At 38.3% G+C, this 21,915-nt stretch overlaps 1 protein-coding gene across 1 annotated transcript; it reads left to right on the forward strand.

Annotated features, from left to right (window-relative positions):
- Positions 1–1,418: 1,418 nt before the first annotated feature.
- On the forward strand, positions 1,419–21,241 carry RMND1 (required for meiotic nuclear division 1 homolog; the record flags this gene model as incomplete). The annotated part of the gene is made up of 11 exons (XM_081998284.1): positions 1,419–1,961; positions 6,683–6,791; positions 9,768–9,843; positions 10,192–10,231; positions 13,721–13,821; positions 15,076–15,182; positions 17,282–17,346; positions 18,238–18,314; positions 19,476–19,596; positions 20,379–20,495; positions 20,744–21,241. The coding sequence occupies 11 exons, from the start codon at positions 1,419–1,421 to the stop codon at positions 20,774–20,776; spliced, it is 1,389 nt and encodes a 462-aa protein (XP_081854410.1). The 3' UTR covers positions 20,777–21,241.
- Positions 21,242–21,915: the final 674 nt, after the last annotated feature.

A 21,915-nucleotide genomic window follows, 5' to 3' on the forward strand; every position in this document is an offset into this window, starting at 1 on the left:
CCTTGGGTTGCAGTTGCTGAGTTTTTCAGCTCTCTTTGGGTATCCAGAGGTAACAGGCCTTTAAAAAAGTGTGTCTTGTCCTGGGCAGAGCCTTCTGGATCGCTTGTTAAATACACGACAAGTTTCAAATGAAAGTAAGAATTAGTTAATTCTAATCAGTATGCAAATAACAGGCGTACAAATTGGGCAAAAAAGCTACAAGGGAAGAGCGTGTAAAATTATGCCCAATATCAATTACTTATTCTGTGGCAGCCTAAAGGTGTATTATGTCCTTTTTTTTTTGTAGCATTATATGCCTCTCTCACCAGAATTAGTGTACTCCCATTAAGTTATGGCAGGGTGAGGTTTGGGTTTGTGGTTTGGGTTTTTTTTCAATTTTTTTGCATGTGTTGTGCCAGCATTGGGTATCCCTGTCAGGATGGAGGGCTTGCACCACTGATTTGTTCTCACAAGAAAGTGCTTATTTGAACTGTTATGCTAAATGTGTGGATGGTGTTGAAGATCCTTCTTTACACAGTTTTAAAAAAATATTCTGAAATTGGCAGTTCTTTCAAAGGACACAACTTAATGACTCTTTAATAACTTGCTGAAGATGGATTTTGTGTCACGAGGGAAATATTCTTGGTTAGTAAAGGCAGATGGGGGCAGGGACTTGACGCTGCGATTTTTCAGCAAGTGAAACACACCCACTGAGGTATTCAGTCTACTGTCTGTGAATACTTTTAAAGTTTATTGGATTGGCTTATGCAACGTAGCGCAAATATAATAAGCTTGCTCTTATTCTGGAATAACAGGGTATGGACACTGTCCTTGTTCCGTTCAGCACAGGTAGATCTGCCAGCAGGCCTTGCGGCCCCTGCTGCAGCTCTGTGTACTGGCAGGATCAGGACCGTAACCTGATTAACTCAGCTCTCGCCCCAGTCATGGCAGACGAATGGAGCTGGAGCTGTGCTTGGCTGTTTGCGATGCAGCAGTTTCAGCTGATGCTGATTGGTGTGTGTATTCCTTAGGTGACATTCCCAAACAAGCACATAGTAATCTAATTGTTGTTTTTATTATATATAAAATAATGATTCATGGAGTCTGATGTCCTCTTTAAGGTGTGTGCTTGCCCGTGAGTAATTTCGTCAGTGGGGTTAACTGAGAGCGCAGACTGCTACACAGAATGAGCCACAGAGGGAAAAGATGCCTGCTTACATATCGACATAGCAGCCAATTCTGCTTTTTCACTGTGAGTTGCAAGCATACAGCTCAATAATGTGTTTTGATCTTAATTAGAGTATCTCCACAGCACTGAAAAAAAAGCTGCTTAATCCCACCAATGTTTATGTGTTTAGGAGTAGTAACACATGCAAAAGAGTATGGGTCGCTTTTTAGATAAGGGGGAAATAATACTATTTGTTTCCAAAAGGTTATGGATGATTTTGTTTGTTTTAAATACAGTTCTGAGGGAAGCAATGAGACTGAAACTTCTGCGCCTTTGGACTAGATCTTTCCACGCTTTAACAACAATATGCCGATGCCAAAGCTTTAATAAAACTGGACGTCCACTATTACAGCAGGATAATGAAGTTGACAGAACCGCTCACAGAACAACGAAATCTTGGAATTTGTATGATTTGAAAACTGCTTCCCCTTGTTTAACAAGTCAATGTGTGCAAGTCAAGAATTGGCAATTGCTCCAAGGAAATGTATTGGCTTTGGGAAAAAATGTTTATTATCAGAGTGGGGAGGTTTTTTTTCCATCCTGGAAATATTTTGGTGTGGCGATGACGGAAAACTACAAGCTCAATACAGAGCATATTAAAAAGCTTTGGAACATATCATCACGATTTTACTCGGTTGTTTCAGCTGGTAAAATTATTCCAAAACACAGTAACCAGCCAGTGAAGAGGCCACCAAAGGCACCAAGGACCAAGCAGCCATCCAGAACTAACCAGCCACTACTGTCAGATATGGAGGTAAAGTATAAAATTTACAGTTGGTATAACATTAAGGGAACTTCATCAATTTAATTCAGAATCAGATTTGGGTTTAGACTAACTTTTTAATGAAATTAACATGTTTATTTGTTGAGGAGGATTTCATTATTTAGCCTAGTGTTGGAACTCTGCAAACAGAAACAAGCTCGATAGAAACTAGTGTGTCTGGTATTCTGAAGATAAAATGATGATTTACTAGCAATGTCTAAACAAAGTGGAGGGAAGGTAAGTAGTCATTAAAGCAGAAAGAGGAAATCCATTACAAATAATTTTAACCAGTGCTCTCAAATCACATTCAATATTGAGAAACAAAGTCTGACTTTCAGAATAATTTAACTTTCCCTAGATATCCTTGCTTGTCCAATTCTACCCAGTTTTAAGGCTTCACTCAGACAGAAATCAAGATGAAAGTAAATAGTATAAAGTTTATATTCAGATTAAGTTTCAGATGGGAAACTGAGGTGCAGACGTAGCCTATGTTGCTTGAGGAAGATTATTCCATGTGTAGAAATAGCACCTTGATCTCCAGACTCCTAGATCTGCAGAGTAACTGCAGCAACAAACTATTTTGGTTAAAGTGAGGTATGATTAAGTGGAACAGTGCCTACTTGTGGCTGTTTCTCTTTAAGATGGTTCTTTGCAAGCCTCAATACTAGCCAAGGCAGACCTCAAGCATACTGTAATATAAGATCTCCACGGAAAATCCTGGTGTCAGAAGTGTTACTGTTCTCAAGCTACAACAACTGAGTTCCAGAGTATTGTTAATAAAATAGTATTGTAGATGAGACTGAAACAAATATTGTGCTTTCAGAAATAGCTTCCACATTGCAAAATATGGCTACGATATGATCTACTGAATGTGAGCAAAGAAGCTGAAGTTGTAATGCTTGCCTTCTGGTCATCTAAGCCTCCATTTAATATTTTGTATGATGAGCAGGAGTATGCTTTAACGTAACGTAATGACTCCATTATAGACAAGTTCGTTCCCACTCGTATTTTCCCATTGCTTTGAAAAAAGAAAGTAAAGACTATTAGTCCTGGAACACCATGTAATCTTTCAAGCTTGTTATTCATGCTATGACATTACATTCAGAGGTTGCTTCTTTTTGTTTTTGGGTGAAGTGATTTTTTTTTTTTTTAGATTCTTGAGGCTTTTAAATGGCAGCATAGAATGCAAACAGTTTCTTTGTTTGACATTTTTGTATGTATGTATGCAAGTAATAGGCACTGCTATTTTTCCATTGTTAAGAAATGGAGAAAATCCTGCCTGATATACTGAAATAATAATATGCTTTCTGAGGAAGCTTCCACATGGCAAAATGCTGTGCCAGAAATCACATAAAGTCAGACCTAACAAAAACTTCTGCTATTTTTGAATAAACTCCATGCAGTTTGGTCAGATATATAGCCGCATCTACAGCAGTATGGAGAGGCTGTTGCCTTGACTGCAGGCTGACAGTATTTTGGGAATAAGCTTTTTTTTTTAACCTGTTTGTGTATTTCCTTATAGATATGTAGTACAGAGAAATAACTTAAAGACGTGGCTGATTTATGCAAGATGACTAGTAGAAGTAGAGCAAATGGAGAACTCTTGAGGGTTTTCTCAGCATGCCATTGGTTTTCCCTAAATCCTGGTGTCATGAAAAAGCTGACCTTGCCTTCTTGTTTGTGGGTGGAGGTCACCAAGAACCCTCCAGTAACACAGGTTCTATTGCCCAGGCAGTTACGCAGGGGCAGGTTGCTGCCTCTTCTCCGTCCCCATCTGCCCCTTGAGACACTAGCTCTAGGCCCACTCCTAAGGTTATCATGAAGAACCTGGAGGATCTCTGGTGGTCTCTGTCTGGAAGGGCCTGACAGTTGCCACCTTTGTTTTGCAGAACAGTCCATGGATGATGTCCTTCCCACCTCTCCTCAGCACTGGTCTTCTTGTGTGGTTTACAGGCAGAGTGCTGAGCACCAGCAGTGATAAAGGGTCGTAGGACCAGTTTTTCAGGGTAGATGGAGGAGTTACTTGAAAGCGCTTAACTGGCTTAGTGACTAAGTCACTGCTCAGTTTAGTTAATCTCGTAAAGTCAAGTCTTCTGGGTTGCTTTTTAAATACAGGACAAGTTTTAAATGAAAATAAGAATTAGTTTATTCTAATCAGTATGCAAATAACAGGCTTACAAATTGGGCAAAAAGCTACAAGTCAAGAGCATATAAAATTGTGCCCAATATCAATGACTTATGCTGTGGCAGCATGAAAAGCCACTGAGCTAATTTTAATGCTATAGCCACATAGCCTAGAAAAAGCTTGAAAATCAAGTAAAGGTGTAGTATTTACTATCCTTAAGGTAAAGACTGATTCCTATGGTGATGTGAGGATTTAGGTTCATCCTACAAGTTTTCTTTCTTAAAAATTTTTCTATACTTAAAAGCAGAAGGGATGGGCTAAGGAGAATTATGGTTCCATGAGCCTGTGCAGTTGTTGAGGGCATGATGATATGGAAAAGGGCTTGTTAAGGTACTTAGGATGGCTGCTCGGATGGTTGTTGTGCTCTGAATAGAATCTCAATGAAGGCCCAGCTGTAGGCAGAAAGGAGGGAGGTGAGTAGCTGGAGTTTCTTTCTAGCACCAGTACAGATATTGTATTCTGTTGTTTTGAAGTTTGCAGGTGAAAGTGACATAGTAGAAACCGTGGGATTAAGGTCAACCGGCCAGTTAACACATCTATTTTAGGATTAGCTGCATCACTCATTAGAGTACAGATTTTTTGGCTATATTTCCAACTATCATGGGACCGTAGACATCTAGAGAGCCTGTGAACACATATATTTTAGGTGTCTTGGTCTCAAATTACACCCAATCTGAATGTTCCACATCAAACAAGATTTTAATGGAAATTTAAGTGAAACAGTGCATTGTAAGAAAACAAACTAGTGCATATCCAAAGTACTATTTCAGGCATGTAGTCTTACCAGCAAACTTCTGGTGTAAAGTCTTTACGTTGCAACTAAAATTGCAGCAGTAAGACAGAAAGTCTATCCTGTAGTGCATCTGTCTTTAAATGAACAATAGCACAAGTCATAAACTGTGGGAAGCATAGAGCAGGATAGAGGTTTTCAGATTATAGACTAGCTAGAAGAGTTTGCTCCCTTAACTCTTGACAGAAGAGTTTTGTGGCAGAGTATGTGTACTTCTAATAACCAGAGCTTTCTGGAAGAATCTGAAATATATAATTTGCACTGGCAGTTTAGAGATTGAGAATGGATCTATACAGATGAAATTGTGATAATGCAACTTTTCAAAGGTACTGCAACGAGGGGACTGAAAACACAATTCTGTTCCACTGTTAACTCAACCTCGTAGCATAGTCATGGAAATAAGCCTACAAAATTGCTCACTGAACATTGTAATTACTTTTAAAGTTTATTTTCTGCTAGTGATAACTGAATTAAGATGATGTGAAAGCAAAGCTTTGGAAATGATAACGGAATGTTAACATCAAAAAAGTGAAGAAGGTTTAAATGTGTGGCCGTGATTCTGATGGCTGGTAACAGGCCCCCCAAGGAGTAGAACACCTTTTTAAGCCTTGCTGTTTGATAGTGTATGAATGCTGCAAGAATGTAATTTGGATTTTAAGTTGAAGTGTATTGTGGGTATAAATGCTTACAGATGAGTACAGTTCTTTTGTTCATTTGTTGTTAGTTACATCCTCATTTGTATTAGTTACAAAAAGCTGGAAAGTGACTGATCCACAATGAGACATGTTGCTTTCTGGATATCTTCCACTACATTGTACTGAAAAACATTATCATGGGACATACATGGTATCAGAACAAAGAAATCCACTTAAAATGAGTAGTAGAATTCATAAATTGGTTTATTGTGCCTTGTTTGATTAATCAAGAAAATCTTTACACAGATTTCTTTGCCATGCGTGAGTCAGTCTCATTGCAAGTCAGTATGATTTTTCCAGTCATTTATTTCAATTTGGCATTTTAGTTATTTACGACTGTGGAATATCGAGACAAGCTCTGGCTGTTGTATACTGTTCGACAGCAGTGTCAGTAGAGACCGTGGTGTTAGTGCCAGATTCAGCTCGGGGGGACGCTGCAGATCTGCAGCACCTACAACTGGCCTGAAGAGCTGTGGCTTTCTGTGCCACAGTGGCTCATACCCTGGGGGTTACCTGGGCAGTGGGTTACCTGGGCAGTGAGCTTTCTGCTTGGAGGAACATGATGTTTGCCATTGGAGCTTCTGTTTGATAAGCAGGCTGGCGCAGTTGAATTCCATTTGTCTTTAAAGTATAGATCTTAAAGCTGATATTGGGAGTGTCTTGCTTTTTATTTCGGTGGTCAGCCGAGCATGTCATAAGCTGTAGGATGGGAGAGCAGTAGCAAGTGTAGCTCTACTGTTAAAGCATTTGATTGGCATTCAGGGAAGAAGGGTTCATGTTTTGGCTCTATCACAGAGTTTTGTGGTGCGACTTACTCAGGTCAGCTGGTTTGATCTCAGTCTGTGATTTGCTTTCCCACTCAGAGGGAGCAAGTAATCTCGTGAGTGTTTGTATACCAGGTGGACAGCATGGCAATGATATTGTGGAAAGGAGTGAATAAAGGAAAAATGTCACTCTCATGATAAATTTGAGGCAAACGATTTTGTTATGAACATCTTGCTTTAGCCTTTCCCTAACTCAAATCTTTATTCCTTTGGCACAGAATCTGATGCAGTGCACAGCCTTTGCAACAGCAGATGAGTATCATCTTGGTAATCTGTGTCATGACCTGACTTCACATGGATATGTTGAAATAACAAGTTTGCCTAGAGGTAGATTTTTGAAACGTATTAAAAGCAATGTTACACCTTGGGAAACTAAATATGGGTGAGGTATATGGTTTTTTTTTTTTATAACTCGTGTATTCTTATTCTGGTGTAATACCCTAGAATATATCAGACTCCCTATAAAAATACTGCTTTGCTTAAAAAAACCACAACTCAACCTTTCAAAATAGCAATATAACTAGCACTTGCTGTTACCTCTTGATAATTTTTTTCCGCACAATTACAATTACACTAAAAGTATTGAAAAATTAGATGCATGCAAGAAAAATAAATTTGGAAATTTTCTGATACAAAGAATTTCCATAGAAATTTGCTAACTGAAAAAATTCTGGAAGTTGTCTTTATTTTAATTCATCTTTCAGTAAGGTGATACCATAGTGGTTCAGCTGTCAAAACAATTTTGTAATTTTGTAATTTGAAGTCTTGCATCTTCTTTCCATACCCACACTTCTATTAATGTAAAACACTGAGGGTTGGAGGGGAAGGCATGCAAGAGAGAATCCAGCTAAGTGAAATGAAAATATCTACACATAAATGCTTAGTTCTAGTAAAGAGAATGCATTGGTACTTTTTTTTTTTTTTTTTTTTTTTTTTTTTTTACTTGGGCCAAATATATGCTAGCAATTGTTGAATGCTTCACTTAGACTTCAGCAAAATACTTTGTATGGAAACCAGAATCAATTATCTCTGAAGATTTGGGAAAGTATGGCTTGGAAATAGCTGAAATATACTACAAGAGAAAAACAAATGGAGCTTTTTATAGCTGAAGGAACCTTATGCCCTAGAACAGCTGTGATTTTCATATGTTGGCAGTAGTATGCTTTTTTTTTTTCCTTCTTTGAAGGAAGAGATTATATGAAGCTAAGAGAATGACAGATAGTGTTTATGGGCATTTCAGTAGAGGTTATCAAATATCTGGCTGCCTCTCAAACACTTAATAATCCAAGTGCAGTAATACTCTGGTGGGTCTCTTTTAAACACAAGTTTTACTAATGATTGTGTTGCACAGAATGACAAACATGGAAAGACAAGGTGCTGTAGAGTATAGGCTTCGTGTTTGTTTGTAGTTTCTTTGTATTAAAACCAGCACAGGTTTCACAGCTTCATGATAGAAACTTTGTACAATCCCCAGCATAACTGTGAGTTATTGCAGGGTAAGTGTTGCTGTTGCTGGTACTTTACCCTGGGAGCGTGGGTTTTGCCAGTTCTTTCATTTTTTCATGGTGTGTTTTTGACTCCTCACAATAGATACTCTGTTTATCAAAAATTTGGAGGAAGTCATGATGAAAGGATGTTGGATTGTGCCAGCAGATCTGATGTTTTGTGGTGGTTGGCTTGTGCATGTAGCAGTGGTTGGTCACCAACTCAAACATTGAATCTTTGAAAATCGAAAAATATTAGCACATAGAAATCTAAATCAGCAATTATTGTGTGGATTTGTTGCTTTGTAGTGTTCTCCTAAGCATTACTCTTGTTTTCAATCTCTTTAAAAACATTTTAGAGGCAGATCCCGTACCTCCACTTACAATGGACCAAATTATCTTCAATTGTGCATGTTTTGGCTGGAGTGGATAAATAAAGATAAGGGTGATATTTGAAAAGGCAAATGAGAAAATGCAGACAAATGTTTCCTCTATGGTAAATTCAGACTTCACACCCAAAACTTGCTGTAGCGATTCATCAAATCATGTGCTTCTGAACTGGAATAGCAAGTGAAAGATAAGTCTTTCAAAGAGTTAGTACAGACCAACTGTGGTCTCAACTCAGGTATTAGCAAAAGTGTATCTTGGTTATCTCTCTCTGCTGCCTTAGTCTACCTGGCCTCTGTGGCTTGAGCAGTAAAGCAGAGAGTGGAATTCGTACACAGGTGGAATTTGATGCCTTGTCGCTTGGCTTGTGATCTTTCTGCAAAGGGGTTGAACTTTTTAAGGCTTAGGTGTTATATTAGGCCCTGCAAATTTCTCTTTCTGGAGTCTCACTTTATAATAGAAGTAGGGGGTTTGCTGGTCTAGCTTCCAGTAGTTCTGCAACAAAATGACTCATGCTGGAAAGTAACCTTCTTCGTGTCAAAACCACATCAGGCCTTCTCAAACTTTATCTATATTAGTGAGTAGTACAGTGGAGCAGATCTGCATGGGGAAAAACCAAAACCCTGTTTTGAGAACCCAGCATCCGCATCTTTTAAGTTTTGGGGCATTCTACTTAACATTAGCTCAAGTCCAGTCCTTTGTAACAAATGTCCTGCAGGTGGTTGGGAGTACCATAGGTGCATTTTTTGGAGCTCCTCTTCCAGTTTCATTTAATGCAAAAAAAACAAAAAAACCAAAAAACAAAATCCATTTTGTGTACTCTGACACCGTTCTGCAGTGTACACCAGAAGTGTGGTAAATGAGGGTGGCTGGAAGATTTGTTTCAAAGGCACCCTTCTGATCCGAAGGAGAATGCAGATGTACCCTCTCCTGTCTTGGGTGTACGCTCGGTCAAGTTTCTGACTATCAAAGCAAAGTCAGCAAAATTTGAGTGCAGATTAGTCCCTTGCTGTATAGAAAAAAGAAAGATCTTCTGGGCAAGCAGATTTAAAGGGTAATTTCTCTGCAACTGTGGGTGAACTTCCATCGTTCCCTCACATTGCCCGTCCACTGCTGTATTCTGTTTCTGGTTATTTACTATGCCCTGCATCAGCTTTCCCTTAAGTCTTTTGTTACTCAAAACTGTTACATTTCATTAACTGAAGATTCCAGTGAGGTTCAACATAGAGTCTGAGTCTGTCTAGAGTGTGATGCTTCAGAGAATCAGTGTAGTCTGATATTGTGGTTGCTTCCTGGCATTTCCATCAGAAAAATTAAATACAGGACTGACTGATGTGTTAGCATGTAACTGTTAAACTGGAATTCTATGCTTATAGCTATCATGTTTAGAAGTTTGAATAATTCTTCAATTTTTTAATTTCTTTCAAACTAGATGCTGCAAACGTTTTGGTGATTGGTACTGAGAAGTCTGCAAAAGAAGATGATCCTGGCATGATTTTTTTCTTCAGGTAAGTTATAAAACATGCGCCAAACATTATTTTATTAAAAGCAATGGTGTGAAAGAAGTAGTGCAGCTTGCTAAATCATTGCATCATAACACCTCATGAAACTCAAGGAATAACTGTCAAATCAGAACAATTAAAAAAAAATCAGAATTATTTAAATGGTTAAAAAATAACTTATCTTCTCTTTTTAATTAAAGTATGGTTAAAAAGCAAGTATTATGTAGGTTCTTGAAGATGGTATTAAGTTTCTTGATTCACAGTGACAAAAATTGCCACTGTACAATTTGAGTATTGCATCAAAATACATTCGAAACAGTATAATTACACTTCCATTTCTCCTTGAATTCACAGGGAAGGGGCTGTTGTGTTTTGGAATGTGGAAGAGAAAAGTGTAAGTAAAGCGAAACTGTTTGTTAAAATGTTGTAAACGGATGTTTTGTCAATCCCACAAAGCCCAGCATGCTTGGGCTTTGTTTGGGACCTTGGATCTCTCCATGAAAGAGAAGGACTGATTCTTCTGATGAGTGCAGGTGCTTGCCTGCTGCTGCTCTCCAGTGTGTGGGTTGCTGATACATCACCTTTGAAACTTGACTTTCTGCACAAAAGGAGCAAATACATGTGTAACATACAAAGTGGATTACATTTTCTACTTAAGGCCAAAATTCTGAAACATTAATCTAGTAAGACTGACAAAAAGAAAATTCTTGCAGCAATACATACTGAAGAAGTAGATCAGAAAAATCGACCTGTGAATGGTTGTTTGAAAGGCACTAATGTAATAGAAAAGGTGTTAGAAGAAAAGGATCATTCTAGAGCCATTTAAGTCAAAACTATTCAAAACTTACTTTTGGATAACTTTGAAAGAGATAAAATCGGTAAGCAATTTTTTAATACTCTTTTGTGTTTCTAACTGTTAGCAATTTTTGAAGGAATATTTTTATTGGTATAATTGTTAAAATATGTTGATATTGAAATGACATACCCCTTATGATAATTTGGTGCTCTTTGCTGACCAAGAGGGGTATGCCACAGGCATATCTATTTTTATGAATATGTTTATGGTTATTTTAATTTTTAATATATTTATTTTTATTGCTGTGGTTAAATAAAACTGGATTCTACATGCAAAGAGAAAAAGTACCTATATTACCTGTAGGCAGAGTATGTGAAATCGTGGTGTATTAAATAGATGATACTGAGACACACAGAAGTTCACAGGAGGATTTTCATTAAGGTAAATGAAAAGACAGAGCAGTTGTTTCCAGATGTGAACATTTTCTGGATTTGAGTTCACTTTTTCTGTTTTGGACCTGAAATGTTCCTGATTCCCTGCCTGTTTTGCGGGGTTTCAGTATATCAGCTGGCCTACAAAAAGATACTAGTTCTCCCTTCAAACCTTGCCTGTAGCACACTTGGGATGCTATGGCTGTAACTACGCTACTGATTCACAGGTATTACAGAAGACTAGCTGACTAACTCCTGTTGATTTTATGAGTACTGGAGTACTCTGAAAAATCTTGTTTTGTTGTACATGCTTAAGTACCATTGAAGATTTGATATCACATTTTTCTTGTCAGCATTAGTAACTTTATTTGGTCCTTTGCTATCTTTATTTATAACAGAAGAGGAAAACTGCCTCTTTCTGCTTATTGAAATCATAGTAAAAGTTTTAACTTCCAAGCAACTTGCTCAAATAGAGGAGGTATTTTTATGCACATGTTTTAATGAACTGAAACACACACAAAAAAACCACCAGCCAGATTGGTCTGTAGAACAGAAACTGAAAGTAATTCAGTAAAACAGAATGTAGAGAATCTCTGTGAATGGACAAAAGTGCTTTTTAAAAGTACTCCAGAAGGACTATTAGGAGAAGAAAAACTACTTTACATTAATGGACGCTTAGCAGAAGCAGCAATAACTACAGACTGATCATGAATAGAAATTTAAAATGTAAAATACCGTTTTCAAATACCTGAGTAGGGAGGTTGTGTAACAGCTTCCCCACCAAAAATAGCAAGGGCAAAAAGCAAAACTAGTTTTGAGGTGGAGTTTCATCTGCTTTTTTTAAGAGGAAATTGTGTGACATGAGTGCCTGTAATAGCAAGAGTTTGCATTCAGTGAATCCAGAACATCTCATTAAATGTACTGTGTCACAGGTAGTCCCTTCCGTAAAATTAGGCTGGGCCTAGAAGAATCACATCAGTCAGTGGAAGCCTTTGTATTACTCTGAATAGATAAAAGAAAGCTGCCACTGAAATACAATTTCTCGTTATCCAGAGCAATGGAAGAACTTTGGAAGTATGCATATTACAAGACATCAATTTCACAGAATTGGTTGTGGTCTGTAAAGCTGTGTTAAATCTTGCTCTGTACTGGCCCTGGGAAGCCTGAGCCGGTCGTAGTTCTGGAAGGGACTGTTAGTCTATTATAAACAGCATAATTATTACTGTATTAGCAGTGACTTCACAAAGCCAGCTAGAGCACCTGGATCCAAGTGAACATACTCTTGAAATCTGGCATTCTACATTGTGGATTGGCTGTTAACTCTGGCATTGTTTTAGCAAGGTTTGCATTGCTGAACTGTCCCTGGACACAGCATAGCTGGGTGGCCAAGCTGACTGGCCTAACAGCAGATGCTTCCTTCCTTAAAAAATGAAAATAGTTTTTCATACCCTTTTTTACCACAATTCTTGGAATATATAGCAGGTACTAGTCATGCTAATATTAAATTCAGGGTTGTAAAACAAGCAGTTGCAGCTGTAGGGCTGGGGGTTTTTTAGTGAAAAATGCTACCATTTCTTATGTAATAGATGGTATCACCAAAATTCTTGAAAGCCATGAGGAAAGCTAGCACTGCAAAGAAAATCCCTCTTGCAGGTGATCCAACAGATTGTTTTTAGAGTACTTAACCTGGAGAATATGCTTCATGAACAATTTGCTAGCATATAGTTTTGCACTAAAACATTAACTTATCTATTATTTTGAAGAGAGTGGTTTAAGTATGACTTAATAGAAGATTCATCCCTTTAAAGAATTTAGGCATCAAAAGTGTATTGTGGTGGATTTTTGTTTTATTGGCTGTTGTGTAGCTAAATGCCGTTTAAAAACCTCTAGGTGAGTGCTCTTTTTAGCTCAGAATTTGTTCCAATTGCAGAATTATTTTTGAGGGGAGCCTTGTAGCACATAGAAAGGAACAAGGATGAGGGATCCTAAGTCAGATGTCAGAGGAGAAAGTGTTTTGAGAGAAAAGGGCTCTTTCTTCCTGCATCAGGTTTTAGGGTACTTGAGAATAAAATGACAGTGAGATTACTTCCGCAAGTTAAATTGCACATTTAACTGTTTACAGGGTTGAATGTGGGCAGCTGAAACCAATTTTACAGATTTCTGTAGTGGTAAAGGATTTCTGTAATATAACCCAACCTCTGGCAGCTGAAACAAAACTATTGATTTTAGCAGCAAACTAGTAATTTTGGCAGAAACAGACACCCGATGTGCTCACCCTAAAGATTTGTTCCCACACTCAGACATGTGCCAAAATCTTGTACAGTGTATTGTTGTAATACTGAATACATCCACATTGTCTTTACTGCTGCTGTGGTTAATCCTTACCTTGTTTTATATATGCAGACATTAAATGACATTTTATTCGTCACAGATTCCTTGCAGTTGTTCATAGCCACAAATTTTTCCACACAGCTACAGATAGCTTCAGAAATAAACTGTTAATAATCACTTCATTACTTAGGACACCTATTCATTGTTATTTAAATAACTTCAGCATGAAAGTTGCATTCATCAACCTATTATAGGCTAGATCTTTGCAGAGTGATAGTATGCTGCATGGTAATTGTCCCTATGCATGCAATTGTCTTTTTCTTAGATGAAGAATGTCATGCAAGTGCTAGAACAGCATGAAATTCAGCCGTATGAAGTTGCACTAGTCCACTGGGAGAATGAAGAGATGAACTATAGAATAGGAGAGTAAGTATCTTCAGGCACTCTTGATATAAAAGCTAACAGACATCTAAAACAAATTCAAGCAAAAGCAGCTAGTAGAAATATACTTCTTACTCTTTTTCAAACGAGTAAAATAAGGAAAGGAGAAAACAGTAAATCTAAACTGACAAATTTTCCTGAACAGCTGAATTTGCAAGTAATGGCCTTTGTGACTTGGTTATGCACTAGATTTTGTAAATCACGAAGCTCTATGCCCACATAAGTGAACGTGTTCTTCAGCAATCTCAAACAGAAACTGTGTAGCTCATAGAAAAAAAAAAAAATATGCATTATTGAGACAAATCTGAGCTTAGAAAGGATTTTCTGTGTAAGCTTTCCTTAGTACCATCTAGGTTCATATATAAAGATGTAATTCTGCACCTACTTCACTTCCTAGGAAGGTTGTAGCTTGAATACTGTGTAGTGATAAACTTGGCAAGTTGTCTTGCCTTGTTAAATAATGTTTTTTCATCATGGGGAGCAAATGATCTCTACAGAAATATTTCTTAATGTAAATGATTATAAAAATTATCTGTAATTTTCCAACAGCACCATAAAACAACTAAAACACTATAACACTAGGAGCTGAGCTAATGAGGTTGAGCATATTTAAGGTAACCTAATAAAAGGACAGGGGTTTGGTTTTGATTTTTCCTGGCCATTTGAAAACTGTATGTACTATCCAGTTGTGTATTTTGTGATTCCTGACATATTCCCTTGTGTTTATGCAAGTTTCGTATTGAGATTGACATGATAAATTGAATGACTCTCATGGCCCCTGTTCCTTGCTGCTGGCACTCTATGCAGTAGAGGTTTCAGGGAAGTTACCAGCATAGCAGGGAGGGAGTGATACTGAGAAAAGTGACAGAAGAAAAGGGAAACAGAAAGATAATACAGGAGATAGAGAGCAGGAGAGAGGCCAGCATCCTGCTTACCCTGAATTATCTGTGTGTATATAGTAATGCTGTAGTTACCATCACAGCTTGCTGCAGTTTCATTTCAACCTAGAAAATTTGGTCATAATATTAGTCTTAGACTGAGGAACTAATTTTCTGTGATTCGTTTTGGTTATTGTCAGGTTCAACATGAGTAAAATGCAACAATGGGGGCGATATCCATATAGATATGGCATGCTTTATGAAAATAATCAACCAGCCTTTCTTGCATTGTTGATTGTTCTTTAAATGTGCCTTTGCTAGTGGCTTAATCAATGAAGATGCTTCAATCCTGTTTTAACAGAGGTCAGTCAAAGCTTCATAAAGGAGAAATCTTGTTAAATTCTGAGCTGGATAGCAATGAAGTTGTTCTGCAGAAATTTGCCTTTTCAAATGCCCTTTGTCTTTCTGGTGAGTTAATATTGTTTGTACAATCAGCCTATCCTACAGATTTTGTGACATGTCATTATAAGTGGGACTTGTACAGTGACAGGTTGGAGCAGACTCAGTGTCTGGTTTAGGTGAACTGTGTAAGGATTGATTGTGCTTTAGTGGGAAGATTCATTTTCAAAGCTCTTGCCTCCTTTTCTGTAAATTGGAATTACCTTATCCAATGTAAATCTTCTTAAAGATGAACAAAGCACGTTAAGAAACATACTTTGCAAAAGATGCACATTCTACTGACCATCCTGTTCCCCACCCTTGAGAACTATTCTAGGATAGCAGTGAGCATAGAGTCCAGTATTAGAAACCTGGCAGTAATCTTAGGGAATTCATCCTGAAATCATTTCCTCTAACAGAAAAAGCTAGATGCCAGCTAAAGAAGGGATTCCCAGCTGGGGAGGTAGACCAGTATCAAAGGTGTGGACCAGAGTCACAGATAAGATTTTCCAGGCTTATTAGCCCTGGCTGTGTGTCACAGGTGGTATCTCTGTCAGGAGGCAGTGGGAGGCACTGGGAAGGAGTCAGTCTCAGCAGTGGTGCTGCTGCTTGAGGAAATACCCATCTCTGCTGCTTCAGACCTCAAACAAGGTAGGAAGTGAGAGTAGAAGTAAGCAGCAGTAAGGCCGTCCTCAAAAAGACCTTCAGAGGAAATCTAGTCTGTCTACCCCTACTGCTTTTAGGGTAAATTGCAGGATTCCTGTAGCACTTGGGGAAGTGCACCTTTAAAGAGAAGGGACATCAAGAAACAGAAGCATGTTTTTGAACTGATACGTCATTTGATCAAGGGGTACAGTATAACTAAATGGTTCTTGACTGTCGAAGGAAGGGCTGTTGAGGAAAACAAAGCCTTTAGTGCTCTGTAGTTTTCTTATTCATAAAGCCACTGCATGGAAGAGTGATGCCACATACAGTGGGGTAAGAGATTTATTCCCAGGAGGTAATTGGTACCAATTTATGTTAGTGTGAGACATGCACCTCATAAAGGAAAACAGTTCAATAACGTTCAATAAAAATAAAGGATGCAAGTCTAGTCTTGAGTCAAATTTATGACACAGCAGAAACCAACCTCTTTCAAATAATCAGTGACAGCTGAAATGCCTATTGGCTTTTTTTCAGGGGCTAAATTAAATGTCGTTTAAGTCACTGACTTGGATGAGGCCTCTATTCAAAAGATGAGCGTGAAAAATGCTCAGCATTGGATTTACTATCCGGTCCTGACTAGGTGATACTATCGATTACTACCATGAAAGAGTTCATTTTGACAATTAAATCTTCCCTGATTAATTTTTCTCAGTGAATAGGGTTAATTTTTCATCTGTTACTACTTCATTCTTGTCTGGGAATCTGCAGACTACAGAACACCACCTGCGCTATATCATCTTTGTGTAGAAGCATCTTCCCAGGCTCGAGCTGAGGCATAGTAGAATTTGTGTTGCCATTGCCTATGTTGAACAGCTTCCATAGAAGAGAAGTTGTATCTTTAGTGAATAGTATATTCACCTAGAAACAAAATGGGAGATTGCTTAAGTCTGCATTTAGCTTCAGCAAGTACAGGCAGCGTACTTGTAACGTATCCAAGCTAACTCTCCATGGTTTGAGTATGCTGCATCAAATACTGGACAAATGGAGAATGAGTGTTCTACAGGACACTAGAAATGCAGTGGAGACTCTGGAGTGGCACCACATGATGTCAGCCTGACTCCAGCACGGCTCATTGTCTCCAGCCTCCTTGGAATGTAGTTTGCACAGGCTTCATACATACAGTAGACCACTGAAACATACAACTTTTGAGCTGAAGCAAAAGCTCTCCAGGATCCGAACTGATCACTGGGAGGAGAGTGCTGCACTCAGGGTGGTTCTGCATGCAGAGCTGTGTCAGTGTCCAACCCATGTTTGTCCGTAGATGTGCGAACATGGATTGTACAATACTAACGGTAACTTGCTACAAATAATGTTTGTATGTGTCAACGTGTCTTCAAGCAGCACGTTGGCAGATTTAAAGTTATGATTACTAGAAAGCATATATCTCTCTCACAGTGTTCCACTCTGTCACCTCTGTGTTGCAGTGAAGCTGGCTATTTGGGAATCATTATTGGATAACTTTGTGGAATCTATCCAGTCAATTCCTGAGGTGAGGTCTTGTTTGTATCTCTCTCCTTCTTTCCTCCTGTACTTTACAAAAGATCGGTCCAGATACAGCTAAGGAAATGGAAAAAGCAACTGAATGCTTAACACATTGATGGTAAAGCCACTGACACAGAGAAGCTCAGAACACCTGCAAAGTGGTGAGACAAGAAATCATCAGCCTTTAAAGGCTTGGGCATGGGGTTCTGCACTGGGATAACGCGTCCCATGTTGTGCCACTGTCACCTGCCACTGTTGAATGTGTATGTGTAACAGGACAAGCAGCACTTAAAAACCTGGCCAAACACAGTGTGTGGCAGCTTGGGCTGAAAATCATGTGCTTTAACTTGAATATAATGAAGAGTTTGAGCGAATTACTTAAACCACAGTTTTTCATGAGACAAACTACAGAGTCCATCTGACATCATATATAAAGATGAGGTTCATAGGGTTCAAAAGAGAAATAATAATTTTTATTTTATTTCTTTTAATGAAGGAAATAAATGGTAATACATTGTAGTAAGAAAAAAAAGTCTATAAATATGCTCTAAGTAGTGGCAAGGTAAAAGAACACTGTCATGACTTAAATATAACAATAGTAGGAAGAAAAAAACAAATGATCTCTTGTTCAGGAAATCATTCATAGAAAACACTCCAGGATTTTGTATTGATACTGATTGCATACTCAGTGATTTATTGAAAAACCTGGATGAACGGTTGCATGCTCATACAATGCTAGATAAGCAAGGCACTCAGCAAACAAAACTCAAATGTTAGTGAGAATGATATGCATTCAGATTTTAACTCATATATATACTTCAGCCTGTAGAACTTCAGACTTCTTAACTCCTAGTACATGCTACTTGACCAAAGCAGTGAAAAACTTGTTACTTCACAGATACTGAAGTCACGAAGGAAGGTGAAATTGTCTCATGCAGATGTAATGCAGAAAATTGGAGAACTCTTTGCATTAAGGTAACTTTTTTTGTTTACACCAAGACATTGTATTACACAGAACTTAATTTTTAAGTTACACATGATACAAAGACCAGAATACACGCTAAATGGCGGGGGGTGGGTTGGGGTGTGGGATTCCTTCAATCTTCTTTTGGCTGGAGACTGTGTGTACTGTTACGTTAGTCAGAGGACCCACTGGCTCACCATCTCACCACTGGCATCTCAACTATAGACAGGCATTAAGCAGCATACTGTAAATGGCCGAATTCCACACCCTTTTCCCTCCCTAGGTCCAGCAGCACACGTCTCGTAACCAGTAATTATAGTAGATACATGCAAAGGATACCAGGAGGAAGCACAGGCATAGGTAGAACTGTTAACTATGGCCTAGAGTTAGTAAAACTTTCTCTGAGTTCTGTTCTTCCCTTGACTTATTCAGAAACTAATGCTACATTGTAAGAATTTAAGGGGGGGGGGGGGGGTGTCCCTGTCAATTGAAATTTGGCCATTGGGAATACAGAGCATTACACATACTCTTACAAAAAACCAAAACAACTCCAAATCAGTGAAGAAAAAAGTAAATAAAAAAGCAATTCCTGTTTTAAACATTGGATTTTATATCATTACTTGAAGGACTACTCAGTAATGAACAACGATGTTTTAAGTGTCCAAAGACTTATGTGAGCAGTAGGTTGAGGGTGGGAGATTTTAGCTCTTAGCTTTTATAATGTCGAGACAGTAGCCTAGTTCTGAAAGGTGTGCTATGCTCACACAGCCAGCATGCAGTACCAGTCATGCTTGGCGGTGCTGAGAGAGAAACAAGCTGTCGGGGAGCTCCCCAATAACTACTTCAGCTTCAGCAAGCTAGCAGCTTAGTCAAGGACTTCCCTGCAGATGCCAAAGTTAAGGAAGGTCACTAGCCGAGGCGGCAACGTTGCCATAAGGCAAAAGTCATTTATGCTCAAAACTGTTACACAGTATGGTATTCTCAGAAAAGTTGAAGGAGATACGACTGATTTTATGCAATCATTACAGTCATATTTTTATTATGAAAGGAGACTTTCATATTTTACTTAAAATTGTAGGAAAATTTTCCTGTTTCTTTTAACTGCTATGTAAATATTTGCTCCTATATTCACCAAAAGGAAGTTTGAACTACTGTTGTACCCATTCTTTTAGACACCGTATAAATCTAAGTTCAGACCTGCTAATAACACCCGACTTCTACTGGGATAGAGAAAAACTGGAAGAGCTTTATGACAAGACTTGTCAGTTCCTCAACATTAATCGTAGAGTTAAGGTAGGTGTCTTACTGTTATAAGAATTTTCCACACTCAGATCAGCTGTCTTTGGCTCAGCAGGGTTACAGACTGCTCCATGAATATCTGTTTTAATTGTAGAAACTGAACACAGAACAATAGGCTCCTGTACGCTATCCCCTTTTCTACGTGTTCGTAACCCACTCGCCTCTTTTACCCAGTTTAGGTTAACAACTCTGCCTCACATGAATGGATTGCATATTTCCTGAGCCACTAAATTAGGCTTTAAATAGTTATAAGAAGAGGAGATTTTATTCTTATTCTGAAATGCAAGAAAACAACTTAAAAAAACTGAGATGTGAAGCAGCCTTCTTATTGACATGATCATTCAGGTCAGTTTGTCGAAGGGTGACACAATGCTTACTGCTGAACCAATATAAGAAGCACAAAAACTACCTCTTCTGGTGGTACAGCAACCTTAAATATTTAGTTACTTTTGAGGCATTCCAATAAGCTGCATCTTCTTTTGCTTGTGCCTGTTTTCATGAGTAGATTATCACCCAGAGGTGGTTTAATACCTGCAGATGCATATCTAAATTTCTATTATTTTTGTGAACCTACTGGAATAACAAACTCATTTATATTGAAACTTCTGTTGCTTGTGCATGTTGCCTTACAGGACTTTCTGTTCTATTCTTTTGCAGAAGTGTTAACACCTTTCTAGTTCTGTTCAGTGAGCCCTTCTGTGGATTGTCTTCCTTATTTAGTGATCTCATTCCCCTTATGGAATCCAGATTTGCCACATATTTGGAATCTCTTGCAGGTAATGAATGAAAAGCTTCAGCACTGCATGGAGTTGACGGACCTAATGCGAAATCACCTGAATGAAAAGCATGCTCTGCGCCTCGAGTGGATGATAGTAATACTCATTACCATAGAGGTTGGTGGGTTTTTTTCCACTATCACACTGAAAATGTAATAACAAGTACAATTTATATGCTTCATACTTTGAGAATCAAGATTATTTTATTAATGTACTGTACAAGGGGATTAGGCTTCAGTTCTTAGCAAGAAACTTTTGAACTGCAGCTATAGTTATTTTTCAGATTATCTTGTTTACAGTGTAAGCTGTTTTAAGGATTATTAAATCAAATAAAAATTCATATCAATGTGTTTGCTATTCCACAGGTTCTGTTTGAACTTGCAAGGGTAGTTTTCTGATGACAGAATAAACTCAGGAAGAAGATGATTGATAAAACCATAAAGACCATATGGCCCAGAAAATTCCTGTCTATCATACACTTCTGGAAAATAGTGGAATTGTGTCTGTTGATAAATATGTACATCTCTTACTCAAATAAAAAAAAAAATCACTTTGTGAACTTTATTCCCAACTGCTGTACTAGTGATGTTAGAGAAGTCTTAATCTATGGCTGTGTTAGTGTAACTAGCTGGGATACTAATGATGCATTTGTGGGGGAAGCTTCCTAGGGAGTAGGCCCAGATGCATGCAGGGCTGATGTCTCCTAAGGAGCTGCGTCTCCTTAATAAGCAAGGACAGAAGGATGGATCCCTTCTGTGCCCACTGTAGTCATTTAGTGAAGGTCTCTACTGCCCTGTGCCCTGATGCTCAGTAGTTACCTACTTTGTGCATTTTGGACTGATGATGAAGTCCTCCCTCATTTTCCCCAGCTCCTTCTTGGATAGCCATGACACTGTCCCAAGCTTGGAAAACAAACAAGCACTACTGTTTGTTCTGCTTAAGTTAGCTGGTATGATTTTAATATATCTGGCAGTTATATTTACTGCTGTGTTCTACCCCATAACAAAAAGGTATTTACATACTTGTATGGGAATACATTTATTTAGAAGGTATTTATATGAAAGGGGAACTAGCTGAACTTCATCTGAGGTCATAGGAAGCATAGCAGAAAGAGAAACTAAAGTAGGGGTCACAAAGTTTCTTTATTACTAGACTGTCCACCTTATCCTGTTACCTCATTCTTGCCAGTACAAATTGCAAGGAGTGAATTAGCACTCCTCTAAGGTGTTTTTTTTTTTAATCTATTCCTAGCTACAGTCTGCAGATTCCTATCTCCAGAACATTATCACTTACTCTTACAAGAGGATGAGGGGGTTTCTTCCCTGGCAACTTCTCTTTCTAAACATGTTTTCAGGAACTACTACACAACTGCTATTTTATCACCTCCTTCAAAATCTGGTTAGTCCAGTGTATTGCCTCAGGAACATAACCTAAGAATTTTGTTAAAAGCTCCTGAAGCATCATTAACAAGCCATGATGACTAAACTCAGGCTAGAAGTGTGATTATGTTTGCAGTAGCTTACTGTTCTCTCTTCAC

The sequence above is a fragment of the Phaethon aethereus genome (genome assembly GCF_964289735.1).
Source record: "Phaethon aethereus genome assembly, chromosome: 3".
Classification (NCBI taxonomy): Eukaryota; Metazoa; Chordata; class Aves; order Phaethontiformes; family Phaethontidae; genus Phaethon; species Phaethon aethereus.